Source organism: Gymnodraco acuticeps, unplaced genomic scaffold (assembly GCF_902827175.1).
Source record: "Gymnodraco acuticeps unplaced genomic scaffold, fGymAcu1.1, whole genome shotgun sequence".
Taxonomy (NCBI): Eukaryota; Metazoa; Chordata; class Actinopteri; order Perciformes; family Bathydraconidae; genus Gymnodraco; species Gymnodraco acuticeps.
Window position 1 is genome coordinate 2011586 of NW_022990590.1, and position 25913 is coordinate 2037498.

The window sequence follows — 25913 nt, forward strand, 5'->3', positions numbered from 1 at the left end:
AGTACCAAAGATAAGCTTTAAATGTTTTTGCAATAATGGATCGGGATAGTAGGCAATAGAATAAAGGTCTACAGCAGGAACATGGCTGCAGCATAACGCCACGAGATCCCCACGTGGAATACAGGAGAGACGGGTAGGTTCATGCTGGCTTCGCTCCGACTTCCTAGTCCTGTTTAGACCCCGCCCTGCTCGCCCGATAGCTTACCACGTTACTCTTGATGTTGCCATAATTCTCCCTTAATATATGTGTGAGTTTACACATAAACCTACCTTGGAACCTTTGACGGGAAGTCCTTTATTATGTAGGGAAACACAAACGATTTTACACTTAATTTGGCGTTAACCCATGTCTACACTCATGCACGTGACAGCTGTGATGCATGCTTGCTTGCCATTTTTTCCTCTGGTTTATTTATTGAATTGGCTCTAGCCCACCCTTCTCTGGCCACCAATTGAGAAACGAACCATTTGTTCTATCCGCTGCGTTTGTGTTTTCAAATGAATAAAAATGACAATGTATTTCTCAGTCATTTTAAGGCACTAATGCATTTCAGCCGACTTTAGTAAACTGCAGTGCTGACTTGTTTTGTTTAGCAATTGTGTCGTCAGCAGGTTTGGTGGCTCAGTAAAATAATTCACGTTAGGACATTATTTTCTGTGGATTATTTTGGGAAATAAATGATAGGCCTATTTTAAAAACTCGTAACCTTCTTATCAGGGTACTTTTGATTTTTCGGAACCTAACAGACGCCATCTTTTTGGAGAACAAGCCAGTTGACGTTGTTTTGCGGTCCGGTTTCAGCAGTTTAAAAAAAGTAAACCATGAGTTATTTATTAAGTTTGTGTAGGTCCATTTTGATACTTTGCTGCAGGGGCGTATTGACAAGGAACCTGCACTGTTTGTCACCTGCTCTAAAATAACTTTTCTCAAAGGGGGTTTGTTAAGCTGAAATTCAGGCATTAAAGAAGTGTCCGATAAAGTCCTGCGGAGGGAGCCTGCGCAGTGGCTATTGAATCTACACCGCCATGGTGAACGTGTTACGTCACAGGACGAGAGCACGGATGTGTGTGTGTGTATGTGTGAGCGAGAGGGGCAGAGGAGAGTGTGTGTGCTCTTTAGACAGGGTGAGAATGGAAATGTGATCGAAAAGGTAGAAGAAGTGAAGGAAATACAAAGGAATGAAGGTAAAGTCTCGGGTATTTGCTCTCAGCTTGGGAATCACACGCACGAAACATTCTCGCGCAAACTTGCTGAGAGTTGTCCTTACAGGCGCGCGGACTGAGCTCGAGGTGGGAACAAGCAAGAAAAAAAATCTCCGGGATGGTGGACTCCCGCTTCCCTCGCGGCCCGGGAATCACGCGCCATTGAAGGGGGGTGATATCGTGCATGCGCTTTGGCTCCTCTGCGTGCACGCTCGGGTCGGTCGATGCGAGCACAGTGGCGTGGCTTTCGGCCTCCATTTGTGTTTATGTTCGAGGGACACACCGAGGCCCTTTCGACAGTCGACGTGCAACAGTTGAAGTTTTACCGGGAACGTTATCGTTATGTTGCCTCGGTAAACATTTAGGCGTCGTTCAAAGGTGAGGCGTCAGAGAAACCTGCAACTTTTCTAACTTGGTGAGTGCTGGAGCAGGCGGCCTTCCTCTCTGTTGTGTGTGAGGAAGACATGGCTGTTGCTAAACAACTTAAATTATCCATGTGACTAATAATTTTAAGAGGAAAAGTTTTTACAGGAGGAAGGATTCGGAGTTTGTGTGGTAAACATGCCGGTAAAAACGCATTTTGCGCACTCGTTTGGCCGGTTAACACCTTTACACTACAGCATCTGTGTTGTTGGTGTGATTAATACATTGACCTAGAGAGGGCAAGGCAGAAATGAAGCCAACATTGATAGCGTGTCCTCTGTCGTCGACGTTGGGAATTTTATTACGGTTGCTACCGAATAAATACTTAAAGAAACGTTAGTTTGTGTTTTGGATACTTAAAACGAGGCCTGTCCGAGCCCTTCAGCCATGTCCTCCGCTGTGTGATACCAGGCTCGCAGGCTATTGGTCAGTCACACCGAGGTGGTCTCGCAGCACACTTGAGGAAATACAAAGTCCAATTTTTCAGACTGTCAATAAATTATATATTAAACTTTAAAAAAAATACTGAAACATTTCTACCTTCGTGCCATTTGATTAAGTTAGTATAATAAGTCACATGTTTGTTATTTTTAACGATTGCAGGTCAAATATATGGGGTGTATTTGTTTTGGTGTTTTAATGCTGTGTTCACCAAAATGGTGTCTCAGTTTTTGTGGTTTTGAACTCTCTGAAGTTCATTTCATTTATGAATTGTATTCTGTTGCCTGATGTTGCAAGACAGGGTCTGAAAAAATATCATCACAACAAATCATGCTTTCATGATGTGTAGCCACACATGCATACACATATTGACAAAGCAGGCTTTTTTTGAAAGCCTTGCATGTAAGATAAGGTTTATAAATATGTCCTTACACAGTAGAACAACTCATCACTAGCTCATAGAAGGATATGGCCAATGGTTGTAAATAAATTATATTTTGTCCATTAGTAGCTAATTTATTTTTCAGGAGCATATCCTAAAATTGCTCTGGTTGGATTCTATTGGGATACAATGTGCTGTTGTATGAATCTTACAAACCATGGACATCTTGATATTAGGTTGGGTGTTTTATGCATTACAAAATATGAATTAAACACCATATATTAATAATACTTACGTGTCATATGAAACCAATACTTTGATGTAGCCTGCAGTCATTTAATTTCTTGATTTTAAAGTAAATGTGTATGCACTATACATTAAGACATGTTTATGAGCAGCCAAAATATCCAACATATTTCCATAACTGTCATTTCTACAGCTAGCACACTGTTGTAACACCACTAATGCTACAACTAGCTTGAAACATGTCAGCACTCGATAGCTCTCTGAAGTATTGTTGCTATCTGAAAAGGGTTGGAGATATAGTTAAAGGATGTTGTAAAGTGAGTTTGTGGCTTATTTTTTCAATTTGATAATAGTAGATCTATCGACACTCTTTTAGGTGTATTGAATGCGAACATTGTTATTTCTTGCTTTTACATTTACCACTTTTGGTTATTTTCTGTTAGTGTTTGCTCTACTTGGATGACCAGTAAAATACTTTTGTAAAATGTTTTTTAAATGTGGTTTTTATTTAGTTGTCACATTTATCTTCTCTCTTTTTTTATGTTTTGTGTGATTTTAGCAATTATGTTTAATAAGGTAGGAAATGTAAATCACCACGCTATACATATAACTCTGTTATTATTTTGTCATTAGGTATCAAATGAATTGTGACCGCCACATCTATTGGTGATGCCTGCCACAGACTCTGAACTCGCATCAATGGAGGACCCCCACCCTATGGAGCATGAGGAGGGGAGCTCCAGTGACATTCCCTCCTCAGTTCCTCCTCCTCCTGTTGTCCCTTCTTCAACTCCTCTTGATCCAACCACTATGAGAGCTAACGTACCTAGTGAGACAACGATTGAGGAAAAAGCTGTCTACATGGCAAGTAATGATTTTAGCTCCGCTCTCTCTTCGCCTGCTGAAGCCAGCCCAGCAAAGCCTACTGCAACATCACCCACTACCTTTGAAGGAACTGTTAAAACAAGCCCAGCTACTTCACATATTGCATCAGCATCAGACTCCCTGACATGTACAGAAACAAGCAATGTCCCCGCATCACAATCCCCACCACTACCGTTTTCTGTGTCGTCATCTAACACATTTGGCAGTACGGACCCTGAACAGGTCTTTCCTACTTTGCTCACCTTCAAAGGCGTCAGCGTCACTCTGGAGAATAACAGCGTGTGGAAGCAGTTCAACAGCTGCGGAACTGAGATGATTCTCACTAAACAGGGCCGCCGCATGTTCCCGTACTGCCGGTATCGCCTGTCTGGCCTGGATCCTGATCAGCGATACAGTCTGGTCCTTTCCATAGCTCCATCGGACCAGTACAGGTACCGCTGGAACTCGTTTAAATGGGAGGCCTCTGGACCAGCAGAGCACCAGTCCCAGACGATGATCCGGGCCTTTGCCCACCATTACTCACCCAGTCTAGGCTCGGAGTGGATGGGTAGCTTGGTGTCTTTCTACAAACTCAAGCTGACCAATTGTTCCCATGACCAGGAAGGCCATATAATCCTACACTCCATGCATCGCTACATTCCGAGGCTCCACGTCATACCGTTACCAGATGGGAACGCACCCTCACCAGACCAGCCTGTGGTTATGGGACCAGAGAGCATGACCTTTACGTTTCCACAAACCGAATTCATGGCTGTCACGACCTATCAGAACTTCCGGATCACCCAGCTGAAAATCAATCACAATCCGTTTGCAAAAGGCTTTAGGGAAGAAGGAAACAACCCCCGCCTAAACCGGATTACTACAGATGCTCAACATGTAATAAAGATGAACACTCACCTGGTAAACACAGAGGCTCAACCCGTGGAAAAGACAGACACTCACCTGGTAAACACAGAGGCTCAACCCGTGGAAAAGACAGACACTCACCTGGTAAACACAGAGGCTCAACTCGTGGAAAAGAAGGACACTCACCTGGTAAACACAGAGGCTCAACCCGTGGAAAAGAAGGACACTCACCTGGTAAACACAGAGACTCAACCCGTGGAAAAGAAGGACACTCCTCTGCTTTCTACTGTCGCTCAACCTTTAGAGGATATGGACACTCACCTGGTTACTACTGAGGCTTCACCTGTGGTTAAGATGGAGCCTCAGCCGATTCTAAAACCTGCTGCTGGACTTAACGAGAACAAGGAGGAGGTCGTCAATCTGAGGTAAGATTTTTTTAAGTTATTACATTTTTGTTCGGTATGAAACACACACACTTATTGGCAGTTTTCTTATGTGCAACTGTAGAATCTAAGGCAATTCTTTACCATTTATTTTAAGATGAAAATGGCCAGGTTTGTTTTATCTTGTCAAGGAGGTATTCAGTTAATTATATGTTTATTATCGGGGTTGTAATTTTCAGCTTCATTTAATTATGTTTTCAAATAATATAAGACAAGTTAACAACAAATGGCACATACCTTTTGATTGTAGACTGTGTTTTTTATACACAGATTCTGGCCAGTCTGTGTTTTGCGCACAGTAAAGGTCAAGATGGGACATAGTTGCTGTACTGGATTGCATTGTGGCCAGGGGATATATCTACATATGGCATTAGATTATGTTCAACTTTTTGAAAAGCTCTTTGTCATTTACAACATTATCATATATAAATAAATGCTTTGGTTGTATTTCATATGTGAATAATGTAATGGTTTGTGTTTTCATGTATTCACATCCTTCCACTGCTGTGTCCAGCTCGTCAAAGGAACCTCAATTCAATCATTCACCTAAAATGTCTTTAAGATAAATTAATTCTGACATGTAATTTTAAGGAACGGCTATATTTACGGTTTATAGATAGAATAATAGGATCACCTTAGACTCAACACAAGATGAACAGGGATCACAGAAAGACCTTGTAACCAAATTGAAGAGAGGAAACTGAAACGGGACATTTGCTTAACAACACACAAAAGAAACCATTCATTTGAATTGACACTAGGGATGCACGATAATTATCGGCACGATAATTATCGGACCGATAATTATGACGTCATCCCGATAAACCCGATACCAGTATTAATAGCCCCGATAATATACAATGTATTTTTTGGGTAAAAAAAAAGAAAGAAATACTGCGGTGTGGGTGGATTGGGATGAGGGGCGCTTGTTTTTCACTCTGCTCCTCCCGTTTTGCCAGTACTGTGGTATTAGTGGTTTAGGAAGAGTTGAGTTCTTCACAAATCCAGCGCTCCCTAACTCGTGAAGCCAGGACAGTAAACAAACATGTCGTCGGTGGTATGGGCGTTGGAGCTATGTGCAACTCAAGGCATATGCTCGAACCGGAGCTGCCTGGACGCTGCAATCATGTTGCGCACTATCCGTGCTGCTGAGTGTGCTGACTTCTCGTACAATGTCCCACTGTCTGGCTTCCTGCATAAAGTCAAGTGCTCGGCGCAGTTGTGGCGAAATGTCGCTCCTCTGTTTTCATTTAAACAGCTCCGTATATCCGTTAGCGCAGCTAGCTAGCACCAGATGCTAACAACAACAATGCACGTAAGGTCTCTCTCTCGCTCGCTCGGGCCACACATACACACACCCTCCCGGTCCTCCAGATGGCCAGTCGGTGCCTGCCGGTGAGCGTGGAAGTGTGGTCTGCCACAAGCGGGCGGCAGGAGCGGGGCTGTCAGCATCAGCTTGTAGATGGTATTTTAAACTCGATGCGCTCTGAAACTACGGGGCGGCCGAGGACAAAAAATACACATGCGTTAATCGCGTTAAAATAATTAGTGGCGTAACATTTTTTTTTATTACCGGTCTTGAGAAGCAGGAAGTTATCGGTATCGGTTTCAAAAAACCAATATCTTGCATCCCTAATTGACACCCATTTTACGTTTTCAACCACAATTAAGGATTATACAGACTTAATACTTGCAATTCATTTATAAATCATTGTTTATTGCCGAGTCTTTGGATAGCAATCCACTGTTTTCTTTTTGGTGTCTTCGTCTCACACTTTCTATTTTGGAGGTTTTGCTGCAAACAGGAGTCTTTCTATCTGCCCTTGTTATCCATGACGGCATCATCAGGTGTAGGAGATTGTTATTGTCACACTGGTTATAATAGTCAAATGTAGTGAAATACCGTTGCTGGTATTAAAGAAAAATAGTATAAAATCATTGTGTTTCTGGTTGTGGAGGTGGTATTTCATCATCACCTTAAACTGCTGGAATTACCCAATGTACCACACACATGTTACTGTGCCATCACAATAGGTTTTATAAATATCATTTTGTATTTCTTAGTTGTTTAGTGTCTTTAAACAGTGCTTCTTTTTACTTTCTTGCAGCTCAAAGGATCCCACTGTCTCAAACGAGCATATGTTCACCAGGCTGGTCCTGAAGCCCATAATGTCCTACCCTTCCAAGAAGGATTTGGCATATGTCCCCTGTATAAGAGGCAAACATGCCCTCGGTGAGCTTGTGCTTTTTCAACAACGACGACTTGTGAAACCCAAGGAAGAAACCCTCGCTGTCGATATATCACCCAAGATGCATCAACTAAAGCCTAGACCAATGGCGATGACACCCACTTCCTTAACACCTAGCCCGAGTTCTTCCACCGGGGACCGCAAGAGGAAGAAAAGGATGAACAAACGTTGGGCAAATTCGCGGGGAAGAGAATGGAAAGCTGTGGCTGCACCCCCCACGGTATTGCTCAGCCCATCATTGACTGTCGCTATGCAACCAGAGCTGGATGATGTGGAGGGCCTGCTGTTTGTGTCATTTACCTCAAAGGTAAAACACTGTATGCTCTGTACTCTACTTATCTCCATGTCTCCTAAGGATTTATGTTTGATTGTGTGTGTAGTCTCTGCAATCTTAAGAGAGGGTTTGTTGTTGAAAGAGTGATTTTTGGTGCACATTTGTAAAAATTCTGCAAAGTATATAAGCGTTAACTTTTGTTCTGTGCGACAGGAAGCTCTTGACGTTCACATCAGGGACATGCCGGGCAATAGCACACCATCAGCATCTCCAGTTTCCCTAACGACACCAATGCAGTGGGAGGAAAAAGGTTAGCATTTCAAAGATTTCTTTCATTTGGCTGACGTCTGTAACAAATGCTTTTATGCACTTCTGCTGTACTGTAAATGTTATACTTATATTGATTGTTGTGAAAATCCTGCATTCACCTCTTGTCACCACTTTCTATTTATTCAAATGTAATGTGCACAATCTTTGACTACATTTCTGTGTTGTTTCAGTCGAGGTGATTCTAGAGACAGATGAGGAGCAGATATCCCGCTCGGAGGCCATCCTGCTGCGGGACCTCGCGATCCTCAAACACAGACAGGTCATCCATCCGGTTCTGCAGGAGGGTGAGTTCATACACATCGGGATAAACATCCTAGTGTTTGAGTAGGTCATAGAAAGTAAGGAAGTGTAGATATTTGTCTGTTGTTTAATTACTTTTTTTTAAATCTGTTTTTAGTGGGTATGAAACTGAGCTCCCTAGACACAATGAGGTCCATCGACCTGCAGTATCTGGGGGTTCGTCTGCCGCTACCTCCCCCAAATCTAAAAGATCAAGGCAACGCCACGGCTCTGTCTCAAGGTGGTGAGTTGGATTCATCTTTGAAAGTTTGTGCAGGTTTTTTGAAGAAAATGCTTTTTTTGGGGGCATTTAATTAGCTCTGTTTGGACAGTTTATCTCCGGACTATATGATCACTTTATTATATTTGTAACAGTCTTAACGTATCTTTTGTTGGCAGAGTGATCTTTTTAATGCAGGAATAATTTGTCAATGTTTTAGATGTGTGTTTCGACCAAGGTCATGTTCAATTAGGAATACGTTTTATAATTGAACATAATTATAAATGAAATAGCACTACTGCTAAATAACTACTGCTTTTTAAATGATACGGTTAATTGTTTTACTCAATGCAAGGATAATGACTCAGTTTATACCCAGTATTAGAGCATTGAAGATTTAAGGTCAAGAATGATTGAACACATTTATATTACAACGTTTTTTTTTTTACGGTACAATTACCTATCTCTCTCTTTCTGCTTCTCTCTCAATTTAGACCGCACATTCATAACATAGCCTAATGTATTTAGAAGGATAAATTACGATAGTCTGAGTGATAATGACCTCTTCCTGCATCATCTGTAGTTTGTCCGTCAGGTCAGATTAAAGCCTTAAAGGATCTTTGAGAACATGGCCTGGTAAAGCTTCTAAAAGTTGTCTGTGTTTCCATTTATTGCCAGATATCAACATAAAACAGGAAAACAGGGGTCTGGCAATATGCAGTTTTTAGAACACCTACTTTTGAAAAGACAAGCCTGTGAATATTATTCTCAGAGAGGTGTCTAAACTAAGGGCAATGACTGAGATTTGCTTCCCACTAATAAAAACTTGATTGAACCCAGGGAGTCGCAGCTTACTGTGAACAGGAAGTGCTTTACTACTATAGGCGCTTTCACACCACAGTACTTTTCCCACAAAGGTTCATCAGAACTCTTTAGTTCTCATGAACTAAGTACAGATCGTACAGCAGCTTCTACTGAAGCCTTCCGAGTAAATCGCCAGAACCCCGACACCTCCTCATCTCCACCGCTCCCATGTTTTCTTTTGTGTTGCCATAAGTTAGTCTCTCTGCTTTTGTGCGCTGGGCTAATGCTAATAATGCTAATGCGAGGATAATAAAATGGCGGCTTCAGAAAACGTTTTTGGAGTTTTACGGGCCGTGGTTTTGCAATCCGCCCAGCCAATCAGACATAGGAACCTTTTTCTCCCACGAAAGTCCCTGCTCTCTAGCAAAGGGGGTAAAAAGGTTCTCATGGACTCATTTAGTTCCGGCTCTTTTTGGTGTGAACGCGACATTTCGGTACTATATCGGAACTAAAGTGGGAAAAGTACTGCGGTGTGAACGCGCCTATTGATATATATTGTTGGCCAGCTGATTTTCTATCAATGAACATACCGTTTACTTAAATACATGTAGTTCTCTATTCCACTTTAGCACTTAAACATTGTGAAACATCCCATATTAACACACTGTGTCTTTAATGGAAGTGTAACGCATTATGTTTCCTTCACAGAGGAGGGATTATCCTTCATCTCACGGACGGGAAAGACAAGCGACGTGACAAAAATAAAGGGATGGAGAAACAAGTTCATAAGAAGCAAAGACACGTCTCCTCCTAAATGTGAAGGTAAGGTTCTCTTGTTTTATTATAGTTCCCTTTTATCATGCAACGGGATTAATAGTAGTCAGTTTGATAACCAAATGATAAACTGCACTATAACCAGCCACATGTAAGGATCTGATTGAACAACCCTCCTTGATAGTATATGACATAATTGTCTCCATTCCTTCTCTCCTGAAGGACCAAAGAAGAACCTGTCTGCGTTCTGCAGCAACATGTTGGATGAGTACTTGGAAAGCGAGGCGCAGTATATCAGCGAACGCTCTGCAGCCTTCACCACAAACTCTGACTCGGTGGCCTATCAGCTGCCCGTCAAAAGCTCCAGCTATGTGAAGACCCTGGACAGCGTACTCAAGCATCAACGACATGCTTCCAAGCTTCCCGTAGGGGCCAACAGACCCTGCCCTCTTTCCCGCAAACCCCTTCTCTACTCCGCCCTGGCAGCACCGCCTCCTCCTCTGGGCAAACCGGCCACCCCCGTTCCATCAGTATCCCCGTCCATACAGCCCTCCGCTTCTTCACCCACACCGCCTGCAGGCCCAAGGTGAGCATTTGCTTACTTTGTTTGGGTTGTAATTTGTCTATTTTATTTGGTGTAGAACAATTCAGTCCATCTGTGTTCTGAGAGGACATTTTCAAGCCTAAGGCTACATTTCACATCTTGTAAAACGAACGGTCCAAATACAAAGAATTTCTGTTTTCATTGAATCCCTCGGGTCCTTTAAAAACTAATTTCTTAAATGAATCAGCTACTGTTGTTAAAATATTACAGTTCCTTAACCGATAACATGCAAAAGCTAGATCCCTACAAAATGTGTGTCCTACAATAAGTCTCAATTTGTTATTTTGCTCTCGTTATTCATATACGAGACCATTACCATTTTACAGCTCTTACTAGCAATATTTATTTACAAAGATGCAGGTTAATTTCTTTAATCCTAGAAACTTGGTTACTCTTGAGTTATGTCTTACTTTATTTTATGTGGACTTTATTCACTGATTGGAGGAAAATGTGAACACGTATAGTCATTAGGGCTGTCAGTCGATTAAAATATTTAATCGCATGATTGTCCATAGTTAATCGCAAATTAATCGCACATTTTTTATCTGTTCTAAATGTACCTTAGAGCGATATTTTTCAAGTTTTTAATACTCTTATCAACATATGAGTGGACAAATATGCTTTATGCAAATGTTTGTTTATTATCATTTGAACAATGACAAATATTGTGTGTGTGTGTGTGTGTGTGTGTGTGTGTGTGTGTGTGTGTGTGTGTGTGTGTGTGTGTGTGTGTGATGGATCGTTGGAGCTATGTGCAACTCAAGGCATATGCTCGAACCGGAGCTGCCTGGACGCTGCAATCATGTTGCGCACTATCCGTGCTGAGTGTGCTGACTTTTTGTACAATGTCCCACTGTCTGGCTTCCTGCATAAAGTCAAGTGCTCGGAGCAGTTGTGGCGAAATGTCGCTCCTCTGTTTTCATTGAAACAGCTCCTTATATCCGTTAGCGCCGCTAGCTAGCACCAGATGCTAACAACAACAATACACGTAAGGTGTGCACGTTCTCGCTCGCTCGGGCCACACATACACACACCCTCCCGGTCCTCCCAACAGCCAGTCGGTGCCTGCCGGTGAGCATGGAAGTGTGGTCTGCCACAAGCGGACGGCATCAGCGGGGCTGTCAGCATCAGCTTGTAGATGGTATTTTAAAAACTCGATGCGCTCTGAAACTACGGGGCGGCCGAGGACAACAAATACACATGCGTTAATCGCGTTAAAATAATTATGGCGTTAATTTTTGTTTGCGTTAACGCGTTATTAACGTTAACTTGACAGCCCTAATAGTCATACATATTTTCCCCTGCGTAAAAAAAAGAGTACATTGTAATCAGCTCATTTCCTCCTGCCTCTTCAGATTCCCTACACATCAGACAGGGGTCAGCCAGAAAGCAGCAGTGAGCTTCCTGCAGAGTCACATGATGCACAAACCCATCTTTACCAAGTTCCAGCTCAAACTGTGGCACATGGAGCTCGATGCGCAGAACCAGGGTTTGAGCAGAACCCAGCTGACTCCAGACAGGCTGTCAGTGGCTCTGTCTGTCATCCTGTCTAAACAGGTATGCAACACACTTTATATTGTTCTTTTACAGTGTCATTCTTGTCATATTTAAAATAGTTTTGATGAGTTTTGTTTACTTTGAATCAGATGCAGTCCAAGCAGATGGTGAAAGTGCACCATTGTCCAAATATCCAAAGTGTCGGACCCGAATGTGGTAAGGAGTTCTGCACTCTGGGCTGCGTGTGCTCCAGCCTGGAGCGCCTCAACAGAGGACCCTTCCACTGCCGGAGGACTGACTGCATGTTGGGCTGCACATGCTTCAAACGCAAGATCACCAAGCACCTGGCAGAGGGGGAGCGCGAAGAACTCATCCAACCGGTTTACTGTAAGATCACGTTGTATTTACACTGAACAAAAATATAAACGCAACACTTTTGTTTTTGCTCCCATTTTTCACGAGATGAACTCAAAGATCTAAAACATTTTCTATATACACAAAATAACCATTTCTCTCAAATATTGTTCACAAATCTGAACAAATCTGTGATAGTGAGCACTTCTCCTTTGCCGAGATAATCCATCCCACCTCACAGGTGTGGCATATCAAGATGCTGATTAGACAGCATGATTATTGCACAGGTGTGCCTTAGGCTGGCCACAATAAAAGGCCACTCTGAAACGTGCATTTTTGCTTTATTGGGGGGGTCTGGGGGGGTCCGAAAACCAGTCAGTATCTGGTGTGAGGGGTAGGATTAGGGTAATGTTGTGAATCGAGTGGCCTGTGTTCGTCGTCCATAACATACGCCTGCCCATACCATAACCCCACCACCACCATGGGCCACTCGATTCACAACATTACCCTAACCCTACCCCTACCCCTCACACCAGATACTGACTGGTTTTCGGACCCCCCCAGACCCCCCCAATAAAGCAAAACTGCACGTTTCAGAGTGGCCTTTTATTGTGGCCAGCCTAAGGCACACCTGTGCAATAATCATGCTGTCTAATCAGCATCTTGATATGCCACACCTGTGAGGTGGGATGGATTATCTCGGCAAAGGAGAAGTGCTCACTATCACAGATTTTTTCAGATTTGTGAACAATATTTGAGAGAAATGGTTATTTTGTGTATATAGAAAATGTTTTAGATCTTTGAGTTCATCTCATGAAAAATGGGAGCAAAAACGAAAGTGTTGCGTTTATATTTTTGTTCAGTGTATATCATTTCTCCATGTTGTTCTTTGTTCTATATCTATAAAATGTTTGTTTTCAAATCGATTGTAAGTGAATAGATTGGATCTTTGACTATTTTTGATATCATTTTAAGCAATTGGATCACTGCATCGTTTCATTCATAACATAATTTAAAAAGAATGCAACGGTTTTACCTTTTTATTACAGAACGCAAACCTTTTTAGCCTTTCTAAGTTTGGTCACAACCTTCAATATCTCCAAAGTTGTAATGATGGTTTTATCCCCCCTTTCCCCAGCTGTGACTAATATTGAACATGTGGTCCAGCCTCGCCCGGGCTCGCACTCTAAGAAACTGTGGAACTACAACATTCACAGTGAGGATCCAGATCCAATCTTCACCCCCAAGTGTGCTCCACCGGGGCTTTCCCCTGTGAAGTTCCTAAAACGTGGCGTCGTATCTCGGACTAACCAACCGGTAAAACTACATTTCTCTCTTATTAGGTTTAATACATGCTTTACCAAAACATTTCAGCTTATTGTAGTGAAATAGCTGTTATTTTCTAAGTGTAAGAATCTTAAGCTTTTATCCCTTTTTTTTGTCATTCAAAATTGAAATATAAATCATGATTGCAGATACGAGAAGAGGATAAGGATCCAGTGTATAAATACTTGGAGAGCATGATGACATGCGCACGTGTAAGAGCGTTCAACTCCAAGCCTCCCCCTGTGCTCTCCCTCGAGCCCATGCTCATTGATACTTCTACAGCAAACCCTGCAGCTAAACCCCAGGAGAACACCACTGATGACCAGCCGACAAACTGCCTCAAAAATCTACCGAGTGTTGAGAAAGAAGGTGAGGAAGCAAAGAAAATATATAATACATAATTTGATGTCTAAAATTAACCAGCAACTGAAATCCTCAAATATTTTACTCCCAAGTATTCTTTTGCACTTGTTATGCTTTCCTTCTATTGCCTGGATGGCATATCTGACAGGCCTGACTGTGTGATATTGAAGATACTCTGCTATTTGTTGCTTAACACAACCATAATGCATTTTTCCCCCAGTGGAAAAGGCTTCTCAGAAGATTGCATCCAATGAAAGCGAGGCAAAAAAGCAAATCGAAGTCTCCTCGGCGTGTAAATGGACCAAAGACCGTAAAATGGTCCTGAAAGCTTTATTTCGGCGCATGAATCAGAATAGGCTCTCCCAGCGCTTCTGGGTAGGACCTTACCACATCCGCCCCGTCGCCAAGATCTTCATACGGAAGCCCAGCGGCTCCATCTTCACTTATAGGGTAGGTCTATGACGAGTGATGCATCTGTGGGCAGTAACAAGTGTTTCAAGTCCAGGATCTATTTAATAAATACATATTAGAATCCAGAGAAATAACTGTTTTGTCAGTACAAGTATTGTCTTTATCTCCTAAATCGATTTTTTTGTTTACAACATCTTAATGTGTTATTGCTTTTGCCTTGACTGAAGATATATTTCAATGATTATGAAAAACGGCTGACCCAAAACCAGCCTCTGAATATTATTTAGTTTTTAGATCAAATATGGCGTTAGGCCTCGTTGCACAATTTGACATTTATCTCATTTGATTTAAATCTCCTTCTGCTCCACCTTTCCCCAGGTACACATTAGTAAACCATCAAAAGTCAGTGATGTTGAGGAAGACGAACATGCGAGCAGCGAGGAGGATGAGCATGAGGGGAGCATTGACGAAGAGGAAAACGATGGGCAAAATGAAGAGTCGGAAGTGCAGTATGGAGTCACACCCTTTTTGAGCGGAGTGTTACCTGCGGGCAGACTGAGAGCCAAGACCAAACCTGTTGGCTGCCAAGCATCTGGACTTATACAGGTCAGAGAAAAAATGCCTATTATACATAACATTTATTGGATGGAACCACATTTGGTAATACATGAACAAAGTGTATAGTGAGTCATATCTGAAGTCATATTTTTCTTCCTTTTACAGGTAAATGGAAAATCCTACAACCAGGCCAGGCTGTTGCTGGGGAACATGGGATCTCTGCATCCAGCCAACCGCCTTGCAGCATTTGTCACAGGCCGACTGCCCCCTCCCGGCGGCACTTCTCTTAAAAACTCCCAGAAGTCCAACCCTACAACCAAAAGCAACACTCCTGGAGCTCTGCACATAAAGGCTGCAGGCACAGTCGTCCCTCCAATTATTACTGCAAGGAAAACCACTGATCTGAAGACAGCAGCACAACCACCAGGTACACATCTCCTCTCTGTTCCAGCACAAGCACTACCTTTTCCACTGATTGCAAGATTCCTCAAGTGCAAGGAGGAAATGCATGTATACACTCAAGCTGCTGTCTATGTGTTAAACATTGCTATTAGACTTGTACATATTTGTGAAGGCTGACATGGAAGTTAGCATCAGATGGCACCCATGAGAAAAAGCAACAGGATCTCAGAATATTGCAGAAAGTAAAATCTGTGGGAAAACATGTTTTATGATATTTATGTTTGTTCTGCAGGATAATCTCCACATAGTAACACCACTTAAGTGATTTTTGAAGAATAAAGTCAATCACCAGAAGTAAAAAGCTAACGTTAGGCTATTAACAAACTACATCACAGTCGACTGACTACCCTTCAACACCACAAAGCTAAAAATTCCTGCATCGCTCTAAAGCCCTAAGGGTTACCCAGGGTTTAGCTTTATAGATTAAATTATTTAAAGGTCTAGAGATATAAGAATGGTATGTTGGAATTGGATAACTGTTTCTTTGTCTCACCATTCTGCCCTCTATTGTTTGTTTATTCAGCTCAGGAATTCCCTCCATGCTTTTGGAAAAAGGGATTTGTCAACATGCCGCAGTATGCACACAGCATCCCCTTTACCACTCCTTTCATCACTGGAGCACGTGGCTCTATAAAACCCTTCAAGAACACCTCCTCATCTTCCCCTGTATCTCTCACCGTCTCACCATCACTGAAGACCCCCAGCTTCTTAGGAGAGAGCGGGACCTATTCATTCAGGATCTGCCCTCCAGATAACCAGAGCACCTCAGGCCCCAACCTGCCAGGAGTCGAGCTGCCCGGGGGCTTCACCCTCATTCAGCTCCCAAAGCCTTCATCAGAATCTGAGAACACCACAAACAGTGGAGTGAATAAAGCCCTTTCGCAAAAAGAGATTTTGTTAAATTTGATCAAAGGTCGGGGTTCACATGCACCATTGTCTTGTTTGGACGCCGTTACTGGATCTAGGGATCTATTAAGGAGCAAATTGGTGGAGCCTGAACCCCCATATGAGGTTCATGCTCCACTAATGGTGGAGAAAGATGGTGCTGAGAAGATTCCAAAAGAGGAGAGAGAGGAAAGCAACATCAGTCAGGTGGATAATGCTTCAGAGGACTCGGACAGCTCCGACACCTCAGACTACTGTGGGGAGGATGTAAGTGTGAGGAATACCAAATGTCTTCATATTCAGGCAAACATTTGTTTCTCCAATTGAAATATTGTTTTTGATTAGGGCTGCACTATTTGGAAAGAAATGACTAATTATGATTATTAAGATAGATATAGATATTAAGATCATCTGTAACAAACAAAGACATTTTACTAAGTCCTAAAATAATTGTTGTAGACGGGGATAATGATGCAGCACCACAACAGTTTGATAGAGATCAAATGTGAATAACAATGAATTTTATATACAAAAAATCTGCAAATAAATCCCTGTGATTGTTTTACTTTGAGTTATTGTTATATCTCTTAAAACGGCATGCTTAATGTTGTATCCTTCAGGACGCGGAAGTGGACATTGAGACGGTAGAAGAAGCAGGACAAGGAAAGGCCATCGCTGAAATGAAAAAAGCTGTCCGCAAAGCCCTTAAGGAATCAGGGTGATTATATGAATAAAGGGCAATGTGATATGTGGACCTGTGCATATGTCCTGCTTTTGTTTGAATGTTGGCTCTCAAAGTGGTTTTAATTTCTTCTCTACCTTCAGAGATTCCATGAATCATTTTGGACTAACGGGGAAACCCCCTGCTCAGGTACGGCTTGTTTATTATCCAGCAGCAATACAGGGTTATGGACCGATGTTAGTATTCAGAAGTACAGTTATCTTATTTAGTACCAAGTAGTGTCAGTATCACTTGTACTAATTTCCAATGTCTGTCTCTATTCCAGGATAAAGCAGACGAGGAAGAAGAAGATGAGAGTAAGGATAAAAAGAGGCGAACTAACCACACAGTGCTAGAAAGACAAAGACGCTGTGAGCAGCGCGTCCTGTTCGACAAACTGTCGGCCATCATGAAGTGCGACCCCAGGGTCCCCAGGCTCCGCCTCCTCTCAATGGTCAGTTCCTTATCCTCGCTTAGCCTCGTATTCCTCCAGCACACGTACAACCAGTAAAAGACGTTTAGACAAAAACATCTCCTTTGTGAAATAACAATTTGAACAGGAAATAGTGTTTTTATGCAGGACCCTATCCCAAGTTTTTAACGGCTTTTAGATAAATAATACAGTGGGGAACATTTACAGAACATTTGTATTTCTACTCCTGTAAGTTCATTAGTTTAATTTGCACATCAAACCAAAACTTGCCAATCTTACTTAAAGAAAACGTGTGGTTATGTAGAGGGGATAAATCAAATACTTCTTACTTCACATAGCTGTGAAAATTCAAATGAATTGTGATTGACAATAGAAACAGCTTAATGAAATGCCTTCTAATGTCCACATCAAGTGTTGTACTAAAATATATTCAATGAAGTGTGCCACTCATTAGCATTAAAGAAGAACAAAGAATGACAAAAAGAGCCTATTTCAAATAAATGTATGGCTGAGAGTATGCGTGTATAGCTGCCCTCATGGTCTTTACTCAATGTGTTTGTTTTGTTGTATCCTGTTTGCAGGCCCAACAAGAGATCAATCATCTGGTTGAGGAGTCTAGAAGTCTGCAGGAGAAGAAGATGATGCTGAGTCGGATGCAGTCTCTTTATATAAAGGAGCTTTCGGTGTTGTCTGGTAGGTTCCATTTTTGTGGCTGCATGTCATTTTTTTTTACTATTTCTCACTTTGTTCTGATTGATGTACTGTTTAATTGAAAATCCATTGTAGAAAATAAGTTGAAGAGTGTTATGTCCACAAAGGTAATCCTGTGAAACGACTGAACTGGTTAGCGTGGTTCATTCCACCAAGTAGCATGTTTCCCCTCGTTTTCTGACCCACACCACTTCACCGTGTTCTGGCTGTGTCTGCTCAGACAGATATCATACCAACATTTTATACATTTCCTCATTGACATCAGTTTCCATAATCCCATTGGGTTTAAATTCAAAGTACTTGGGAAACGATTCCTGTCATCGCCTTATGGCTCGACTCTTCTCACACTTGAGTGAAGTCCAACCCCTGCGACTTTGCGGCACTTTCAGTTAATTGCCTTGCCTACGTGAAAATTAATCAGAAAAAGTCAAATAAAAATGATGTCGGGGTCTCTATCTAAAATGCATAGATAATGAGGAGCGTAGCACAGTTGTTGCTATGGCTAACAGCATTTACAAAATGGGTGATAGCACTGGGTCTCTTTACTGAAACTTGTGTGTGTTCTTCTTTAGGGAAGCCGGACATGCTGATCAAACAAAAGCTGAATGAGATCTGCGAGAGGCAAAAGATTAGAGATAAGATGAAGGAATTGCCTTACTTTTCCAATCTCCTTCAGTCCAAAGCTGTCGATCTGAGAACCTCTGCTCTAAACGCGGAGCTCCAGCCCAGACGCCGGGCACACCCTGACTTCCAGAAGCTTCTGTCTCAGACTAACCTTCCGTCTCAGGCTAACCCTCTTCAGATTGCAGCGCACAGGAAGATTATGTCCCTGCTTAAGCCCGACCTACAAAGCACTCCTGCTCAACCCAGTGAACTGAAAGTCATACCTCAACAGGTACACTCACTACCAGCCGCTCCTCAGAAAAGTGAGGACCCTCTGCAGGTACTTGAGTCCCTGGCCCAGGTCTGTAACACTAATCTCAAGTCCGAGTCCGAGCCCAAGTCCACACACGTGCCTACATTTAGACCAAAAGAAAAACCTGCAGAGCCTCCAAAGCCCATTGCTCTTCCTCTGATTCGCTCCAAGACTGGCAGAATCATACTTCCCTCATCTCTGAAACCACGTAAGTGAAAACATCTGGCTTTAGCCATCATTTAATGCCAGAGTCAAATCATCTTTATTTATATTCACACGTGTATATTTAACCTCTTTTCTCACAGTTGGACATGGCTTCTACACACTCACGGTCATGCAACCCAGGCAGAAAGGAGAGGAAGATGGAGTCAGCCCTTCAGCTGATGTCCACCCTCCTAAAGTGGAGTCATCAGAGAACCAAGACAAGAGCATGTCTGATCATGAGCTCTTTATAGATGTCGAAAACTGTTGTGATTTTGAGGACGACCAAGCTGCACAACCCTCCAACTCTAAACCAAAGTCTTCAGGTCCAACGCCCGCCCCGGTGGAGCTCACCCTGCTTAAATCAGTCTCTGTGCCTTCGGGGACTCCGCAAGCTGTGGAGAAAAGCCAGGAGGGGGGCCCGGCTGAGCGTGTGGACAAAACGCTGCCGACTGCTTGTTTGAGTTTTCAGCCAGTAAACATCATTCCCTCCCCTGTCATTCCTCCCGTAGTACGCCGAGGCAGAGGCAGGCCTCGAAAGAACTCCCTTCCCCCTTGCGGTGCTTTTTTACAAAATGGTTTGCTAGAGGACGCTGGCGTAAATCTGAGTAAAAGTGAAACATCTACTGGAGTTGAAGAGACACTAAGTGAAAAAAGGACTGTGGCATCGAGCGAGATGCAAGCTGATGACTCTCCAGGAGTTGTTAGCGACAACCCCCTACTGGTGAAGCGAGGCAGAGGAAGGCCTCCGAAGAAAAAGACAATACAGCTATGGAGTCCTCCGGGTGTGAAAGCAGGAAGTAGTCCATCTAGTTCCAACCAGCACAGCCCGGTCAGACAAACCTATTGTTTTAAAAGCCCAGAGGAAAGTCCTGCAACCACCACCAGGCACGGAGAAGTCAGCGATTATCGGCCGCTAACCCGAGGCTCTTTAGGAAAGGATTTCCCGAGTGCAAAGAAACGCTCGTGGATAGACGTAGAAAAGGAACTGGAACCTGAGCTTGAATCCGAATAGTCCTGTCTTGCTGTAGCTAAAGAAAGCCAATGGTTTGACCTCAGTTAGTCACATAGCTGGATGCTGCTCTTTTTTTGTATGTTGTCATAAAACTCAGAGGACTTTTTTACATACTATAGAGAGAAGTACACAGGTGCTTCGGTATGAAGAAACACAAGAGAAAGCATTATTTGACCTGCTGAATGTATGAACCAAATGAACTCCCACATTCAGTTTTGACATTATGTTTTCGAAGAAGAATTTCCATCAACTACATTCCTCCTTGTCCGAAACAGGATGTTGAGATTTAATCAAATAATGTGCTTTTGTTGAAGTCATTTATTACTGATCTGTTTTATGCAAATATAAATAAAAAACTCAGCAGATTATGTAATTCCAAAACGTTAAACCATTCAGTGTATGTTTAATATTTTTCCTAAATAGGATCAGACAAGACACTGCTTCATTAACTGTAAAATGTATGTGTTAACTTATGTCTTTACACTTTTAAAAAGAGCTAGTTGGATGAATGTATCCCTTTTTTGAAATTCCTGTTTTCCGTTAGGAACTGAGTGAATAATGTGTAGTTGCACTTTATGTTGTTGGTAGATACCACCATGTCTGATGTCTTTGCTGTAGTGTTCTGTGTGTTTGGTAGTTCACTCACTAATATGCAGATAAAGCTGATGAGTCACAAGCAATCAAGAGAAAAGCTATTAGCCATATATTGTATCTATGAAAAATAACCTCTGTAAATATGGCCACTTTTAAAAAAAAATAACAATACTTTGACTTTGTGGAAGATTTTGAAACACTGGTTGTCCTGTTTAACTTCGATTGGAATTGTGGAAAATAATGTGGCCTTTAAAATCAATAAAAACGACATGCATTTATTACGGCACTCTTCAGTCACTGAAACACAAAGCGTTTAAGAAGACAGCATTTCTCTTCTTTCATAATGCACTTGTTGAACACAGCAGAAATGGGGCCTCTCCTGTGGGTAGATCAATGCAACATATCAGTAGCTGTTTGTCACCAAGTTGTCATTACATCAAATCACAGTAACTGGTACTAACTGACAGCTGTTACATGTGTGATATGAGAGATCACCTTTAGTTTTACAAATGTAAAGTATTTCCTTACATATGGAAATGAGGGTGTGTGAACGTGATGCACAACAGTAATGAACTTTATCATAAGCTTTATTTCAATGTCATTTGAGTGTTCTTACTAATTACTAAAACAACATGGTTGCTCAATTACATCTTATACATTTCATTTATTATAACAAAAGAGTTAGTAATGGTGTGTAATATGTATGCAAAGGTGTCCTTTCTTTTTACATTTCTTTATTGTAGTAGTCATCACTGCATGAGACAAAAAAATAAAACAACAAATTAGGGATAACATCAGGCATCGCTTGACTCTTACGAGTAAAATAGGGTAGATGTATTTTAGTAAAACCCAAGAAAATCAAAAGTGAAGTATTTAAAAAAAAAACTTAAATCCCTATAGCATATCAACGGCTACATTTCTTAATATGTCTTATTACCGCATATTACATGTAATAATCATAGACTGTATGGTCAGCTACATATCTCTACAATGATTTTGATTGGTCAGGCGTCATCGGGGGGCGTCTATTTTTTCCCGGAAGAGCACTCATTCAGAATTTTGATAACGTTTTAAAATTAGGACAGCGCGAGAAAGTATGACTTGTATTGTTTTAGATAAAACATTTCAGGTTAACATAATTATCAGCAACATGCTTTGAGCCTTTACATCTTATTAAATAACTCAATTAATAACTAGCCGAGCGCTACGTTTTGAATATCACTGTGAAGAAAAGTTAAGATTACTTTAACGTAGGTACATTTGCATATTAAACAACAGATTGTGCATTATGCATAAAAGGGTATGTGTTATCGTCCAATCAGCATACAAACTGAGCTACTCAAGAAACATCCGCCATGCGGTTTAAATCTGCAGGTGGCCTCTCTGTAATCCTATTAAATCAATTACAACAGCAACAAAAGCCATCATTGATGTAATCATGAGACTGAGATTAATCCAGTGATGCAATGGATGCAAACAGCTGAGCAACGGATTGTTCCCCCTCCCCTTGTCAGGGCAAACCTTAGCGTTGAGGCAACATCAGTCCAGAAGTGTTGGGAGATGAGAAGCTGTTGACGTGAAGCGACAAACTGCAGAAGACAGCAGAGACCAGTAAACCCACTCAAGAGATTATCGTGTACAAGTCCCGGCAGCAGGAACACTGTCCGACTCTGTGAACATCTACAGTTTGCCTGGTGGGAGGCTTGTTGGTGGGAGGTTTTGACAGGCTTTTCATTCCCTTCTCCAGCCCTGCTGCATTCACTTGTCCAGTGGATTGTTGTCAGAGTTGTCAGAAGTGCCACAAAATGCCAGGCGATGGGTTCACGATTAAAAGTCGCATCAGGAATTTGCTGCGTTCTCCATCAATCAGGCACAAGAAGAACAGGAAAAAAAGTCTCACCAGCAAGGTAATTATTAATTCTTAGAACGTACTTTTTAAAAGTTTCTGAGCAAAAGCAGCAATCAGTAATACTCTATGATAGCCTTCTATTTGCAGCGTAGTACAAATCAATGTTATATCTTGCAGTGATTATTGATTTATAAGTTAAATGCTACCTGAGCAACATTTTTGGCACTTGAAACTGCAACTATAGAGAATAGGGTATTTGGGCATCATTTAGAAAGGGGTTATAGTTGTAAATAATTGTTCTATTAATAATAACACATTGTTGACTAATGCTTCATAGATAAGTTATTAGGGTACAATATTAGCACAGTTTACAAGCCAAATACTGATAAAATATACTTGGCTGGTCGATTTGCCTGACTCACTATTAAAAAAACAATAGTTATCTATTGAGTGGCTAGTTTATTTTTGTAAAATTGTGAAATTCACTGGCCATTTTGGTGGTGGGCAAAAATTGTAATGTTGCAACTTGATAATAATCCAATGATAAAATCGTTTAGGCAATGATAACATCGTTTAGGTTACCAATTTGCACCAAAGTCTCTTATTTTAGTTGTATTACTTCTAGATAGAACATCTAACTATACGCATACATAGGAGTATATACCATTAGTTTTAACCTAAATAAAAGGGGCCTGATTAGACAGTGACACTCAGAAAAATATATAACTTGTATTGACAAGAATAAATAGAAACCTTAAGCTCACAGTAGTTTAGGATAGCAAGCCTGCGATTGCCTGATCATGCTTTTTATTATTCACTCTTAATATTTAGTGTACTGTAGATTCAGGTATACCTTCATCTTACTCCAAAGTAATCAATGACACTTAGGGCTGCTTTATAATTACCCAGACAGATAGACAGACAGACAGACAGACAGACGGACAGAGTGGACATTAGTCAGACATCGACCTCCCATGTTGCATTCAAACCAATCTATTTCTCTCTTTGAATTATTGACAAAGGTGCTTAGTTCAATCACTGCTGCTTTGAGTTCAGTATTTATCCCACTGTCAACTCAAATGTTACTTCTCCCTGTGATTGAATCCTCCCGCTGTGTGTCTCTACAGGTGACCTTAGAGAAGGTGTTAGGAATCACAGCATCAGGAAACAGCGGTCTGGCCTGTGACCCCCGATCTGGTCTGGTTGCCTATCCTGCAGGGTAAGAAGAGAGACCATTTCTGCATCCTTTTCCAGATATCTGACCTTTGACCTAGCAGCACTCCAAGCTTCCTTATCATATCTACCTAACACAGACGTTTAGTGTGCAAATCCCTCTGTCTAAAGTGTCTATGTGTTATCTCAGAGGAACTGAAGAGGAGAGCTCTGTGGAGTACCTGATCAGAGTAACTCCAAAGCTTCTTTATCCTATCCTTGGGGAAGCTTCCTTTGATTCTCTCACTGATGTGAAGAGTGTTGTGTAGTATTATTAATTTGGGCAAACGGTGACACCCTGTGTTAACTTTCAATGCAGAATACAAATAATTGTGAGATGCAGGTTGCAGGATTTTGATATAACTAAACAGTGGCAATGCTTTAGGCCTGAAAGCAGACTGCTAAATAACAAGCACACTAGGGCATCCTAGGCTGTAATAGAAACAGTGCACTGAGCCTCTTTTGTTGTCCTCAAACATTCTGACAAAGCTGTGTTAATAATACTACTAAGAAAGTCAATGGCTGCTGTGCACACTATTGTTGTGGCCAAGAGTGTATGTTTGTGATTGTGTTTCTGAGAGAAACTACTGCTGTGTGTGTGTGTGGTGGCATTTCTGTTTACATGTGTGTTTTTTTCCTGTTCTGGATGTCACTTTAGCGAGCTTTATCGCATACTTCCCAAATTTGAGAGTCTGGCAATGTTCATGCCGCCTCACTTCAAATCTGCGCAAGTAATGCAGCTCAACCCAGTCTCATGGCATTTCGTGTTCACCAACACGATTTTTAATCTATTGATTCGTGTTCACCAACACGATTTTCCCCTTTTTTTTTCGTGTTGCACAGCACGATTTTAAAAGCAATGTATTTCTACTGGTAATGTGTTTCGTGCCTGCAGCACGTCTTTTTCTCCGGTCGGGTCGTGGAAGACTGGAAGCTGTGTGGTTCATAAAAACATGTTCTTACTCAATATCAAGCCACAATTATTGCTTTTATTTTTAAATCGTATAATTTCGGACTTTTGTTGCCGTCTGTGAGGAAAATAAATGGGGCTCAGAGCCTCAGAATACTGAAATCTGTATTTTTAAATCTTTCTGTCCTTCTAATTTGTTATTATTTTCAAAATAACACTGTTATTTACTCACCAATAACACACAATTATCCTTGCTTTTATTTATTGGTTTAATTCCATAATCTCGGGCTTTTTTGGCGTCCGTCAGGAACTGAATTTCAAAATAAAAATAACCGGAAACAGACGTAGGCATTTCGAGCGATTACCCAAGATCCTCAGCTATGGTTTAAGCTCGCTGATTGGATGTTTTAGCCGCAATGCATGCTGGGATTTGGTGTTTATATTATATGAAATCCGGAAAACATTTTAAAAGAATAAAAGAATACTTAATTCCGAGTGCTCTTGCTTTTCTCTTTGAAAGTCATCACATAACGGCATTGTAAGACACGGTTCGGCTGCATTACATATTACAGATCTGCCGTAGTTCTTTATTTATAGAGCCCTGATGAGAAGACCTTTGGAAAAACTGAAGAAATGCCGCCGAAACTGAATACTTGACGTGGATCATAAATATATCAACAATTAAACAACATCTTAAATTTCTCTTCACACAATACGTCTCCTTGCAGTATCAACACTAATTCGGCTGACTTTTATATTTGATCTAATTCATAGATAGGTTATATTTACACCATAACGGTGCACAGCTGATATAAAAGGACTTGTAGTTTTAAAAGATATTTCTGATTTTCTTTGAATATAAGAATGTAAATACTGAGTCTGAAATAGTATAGCAATATGCTGTAAAATTATGTGAAAACATGAATAAAACTACACATCTTCAGATGTTGCATACATAAGTGTCCTACACTAATAATACAAAGTTATTATGGCTGTGTGTACCTTGTGTGCACCGCCTAGTGGTTAAATCACGTTATTGAATTATTGTTTTTATGTGTTATATTTGATTAAAAAAATATTAAGAGTACATAC

The 25913-nt window shown here is 41.4% G+C and overlaps 2 protein-coding genes across 6 annotated transcripts in view; both read left to right on the forward strand.

Annotated features, from left to right (window-relative positions):
• The first annotated feature begins 1034 nt into the window (after window positions 1–1034).
• magl (MAX dimerization protein MGA-like) lies at window positions 1035–21129 on the forward strand. 5 transcript variants are annotated; one of them, XM_034228643.1, is made up of 22 exons: window positions 1035–1185; window positions 3329–4851; window positions 6978–7425; window positions 7606–7702; window positions 7893–8006; window positions 8120–8245; window positions 9734–9847; window positions 10022–10385; window positions 11759–11960; window positions 12050–12287; window positions 13393–13571; window positions 13730–13949; window positions 14164–14393; window positions 14733–14960; window positions 15078–15339; window positions 15898–16526; window positions 16880–16977; window positions 17058–17130; window positions 17267–17434; window positions 17995–18106; window positions 18697–19248; window positions 19346–21129. In XM_034228643.1, exons 2-22 carry the CDS (start codon window positions 3365–3367, stop codon window positions 20254–20256), a joined length of 6852 nt encoding a protein of 2283 aa, XP_034084534.1. In that variant the 5' UTR covers window positions 1035–1185; window positions 3329–3364; the 3' UTR covers window positions 20257–21129. The 5 variants fall into 5 exon arrangements, with proteins under 5 accessions (XP_034084534.1, XP_034084536.1, XP_034084533.1 ...); XM_034228645.1 differs by lacking the exon at window positions 1035–1185 and adding an exon at window positions 1266–1618 and having other exon boundaries at window positions 8120–8242; XM_034228642.1 differs by lacking the exon at window positions 1035–1185 and adding an exon at window positions 1267–1618.
• Window positions 21130–22335: 1206 nt separating this feature from the next.
• The window catches only part of LOC117554275 (mitogen-activated protein kinase-binding protein 1-like), a 41964-nt gene continuing 38386 nt past the window's right edge, over window positions 22336–25913 (forward strand). The window contains 2 exon segments of the mRNA XM_034228625.1: window positions 22336–22757; window positions 23827–23918. Of these exon segments, the coding sequence (XP_034084516.1) occupies window positions 22656–22757; window positions 23827–23918 (194 nt within the window). The 5' untranslated portion in view covers window positions 22336–22655.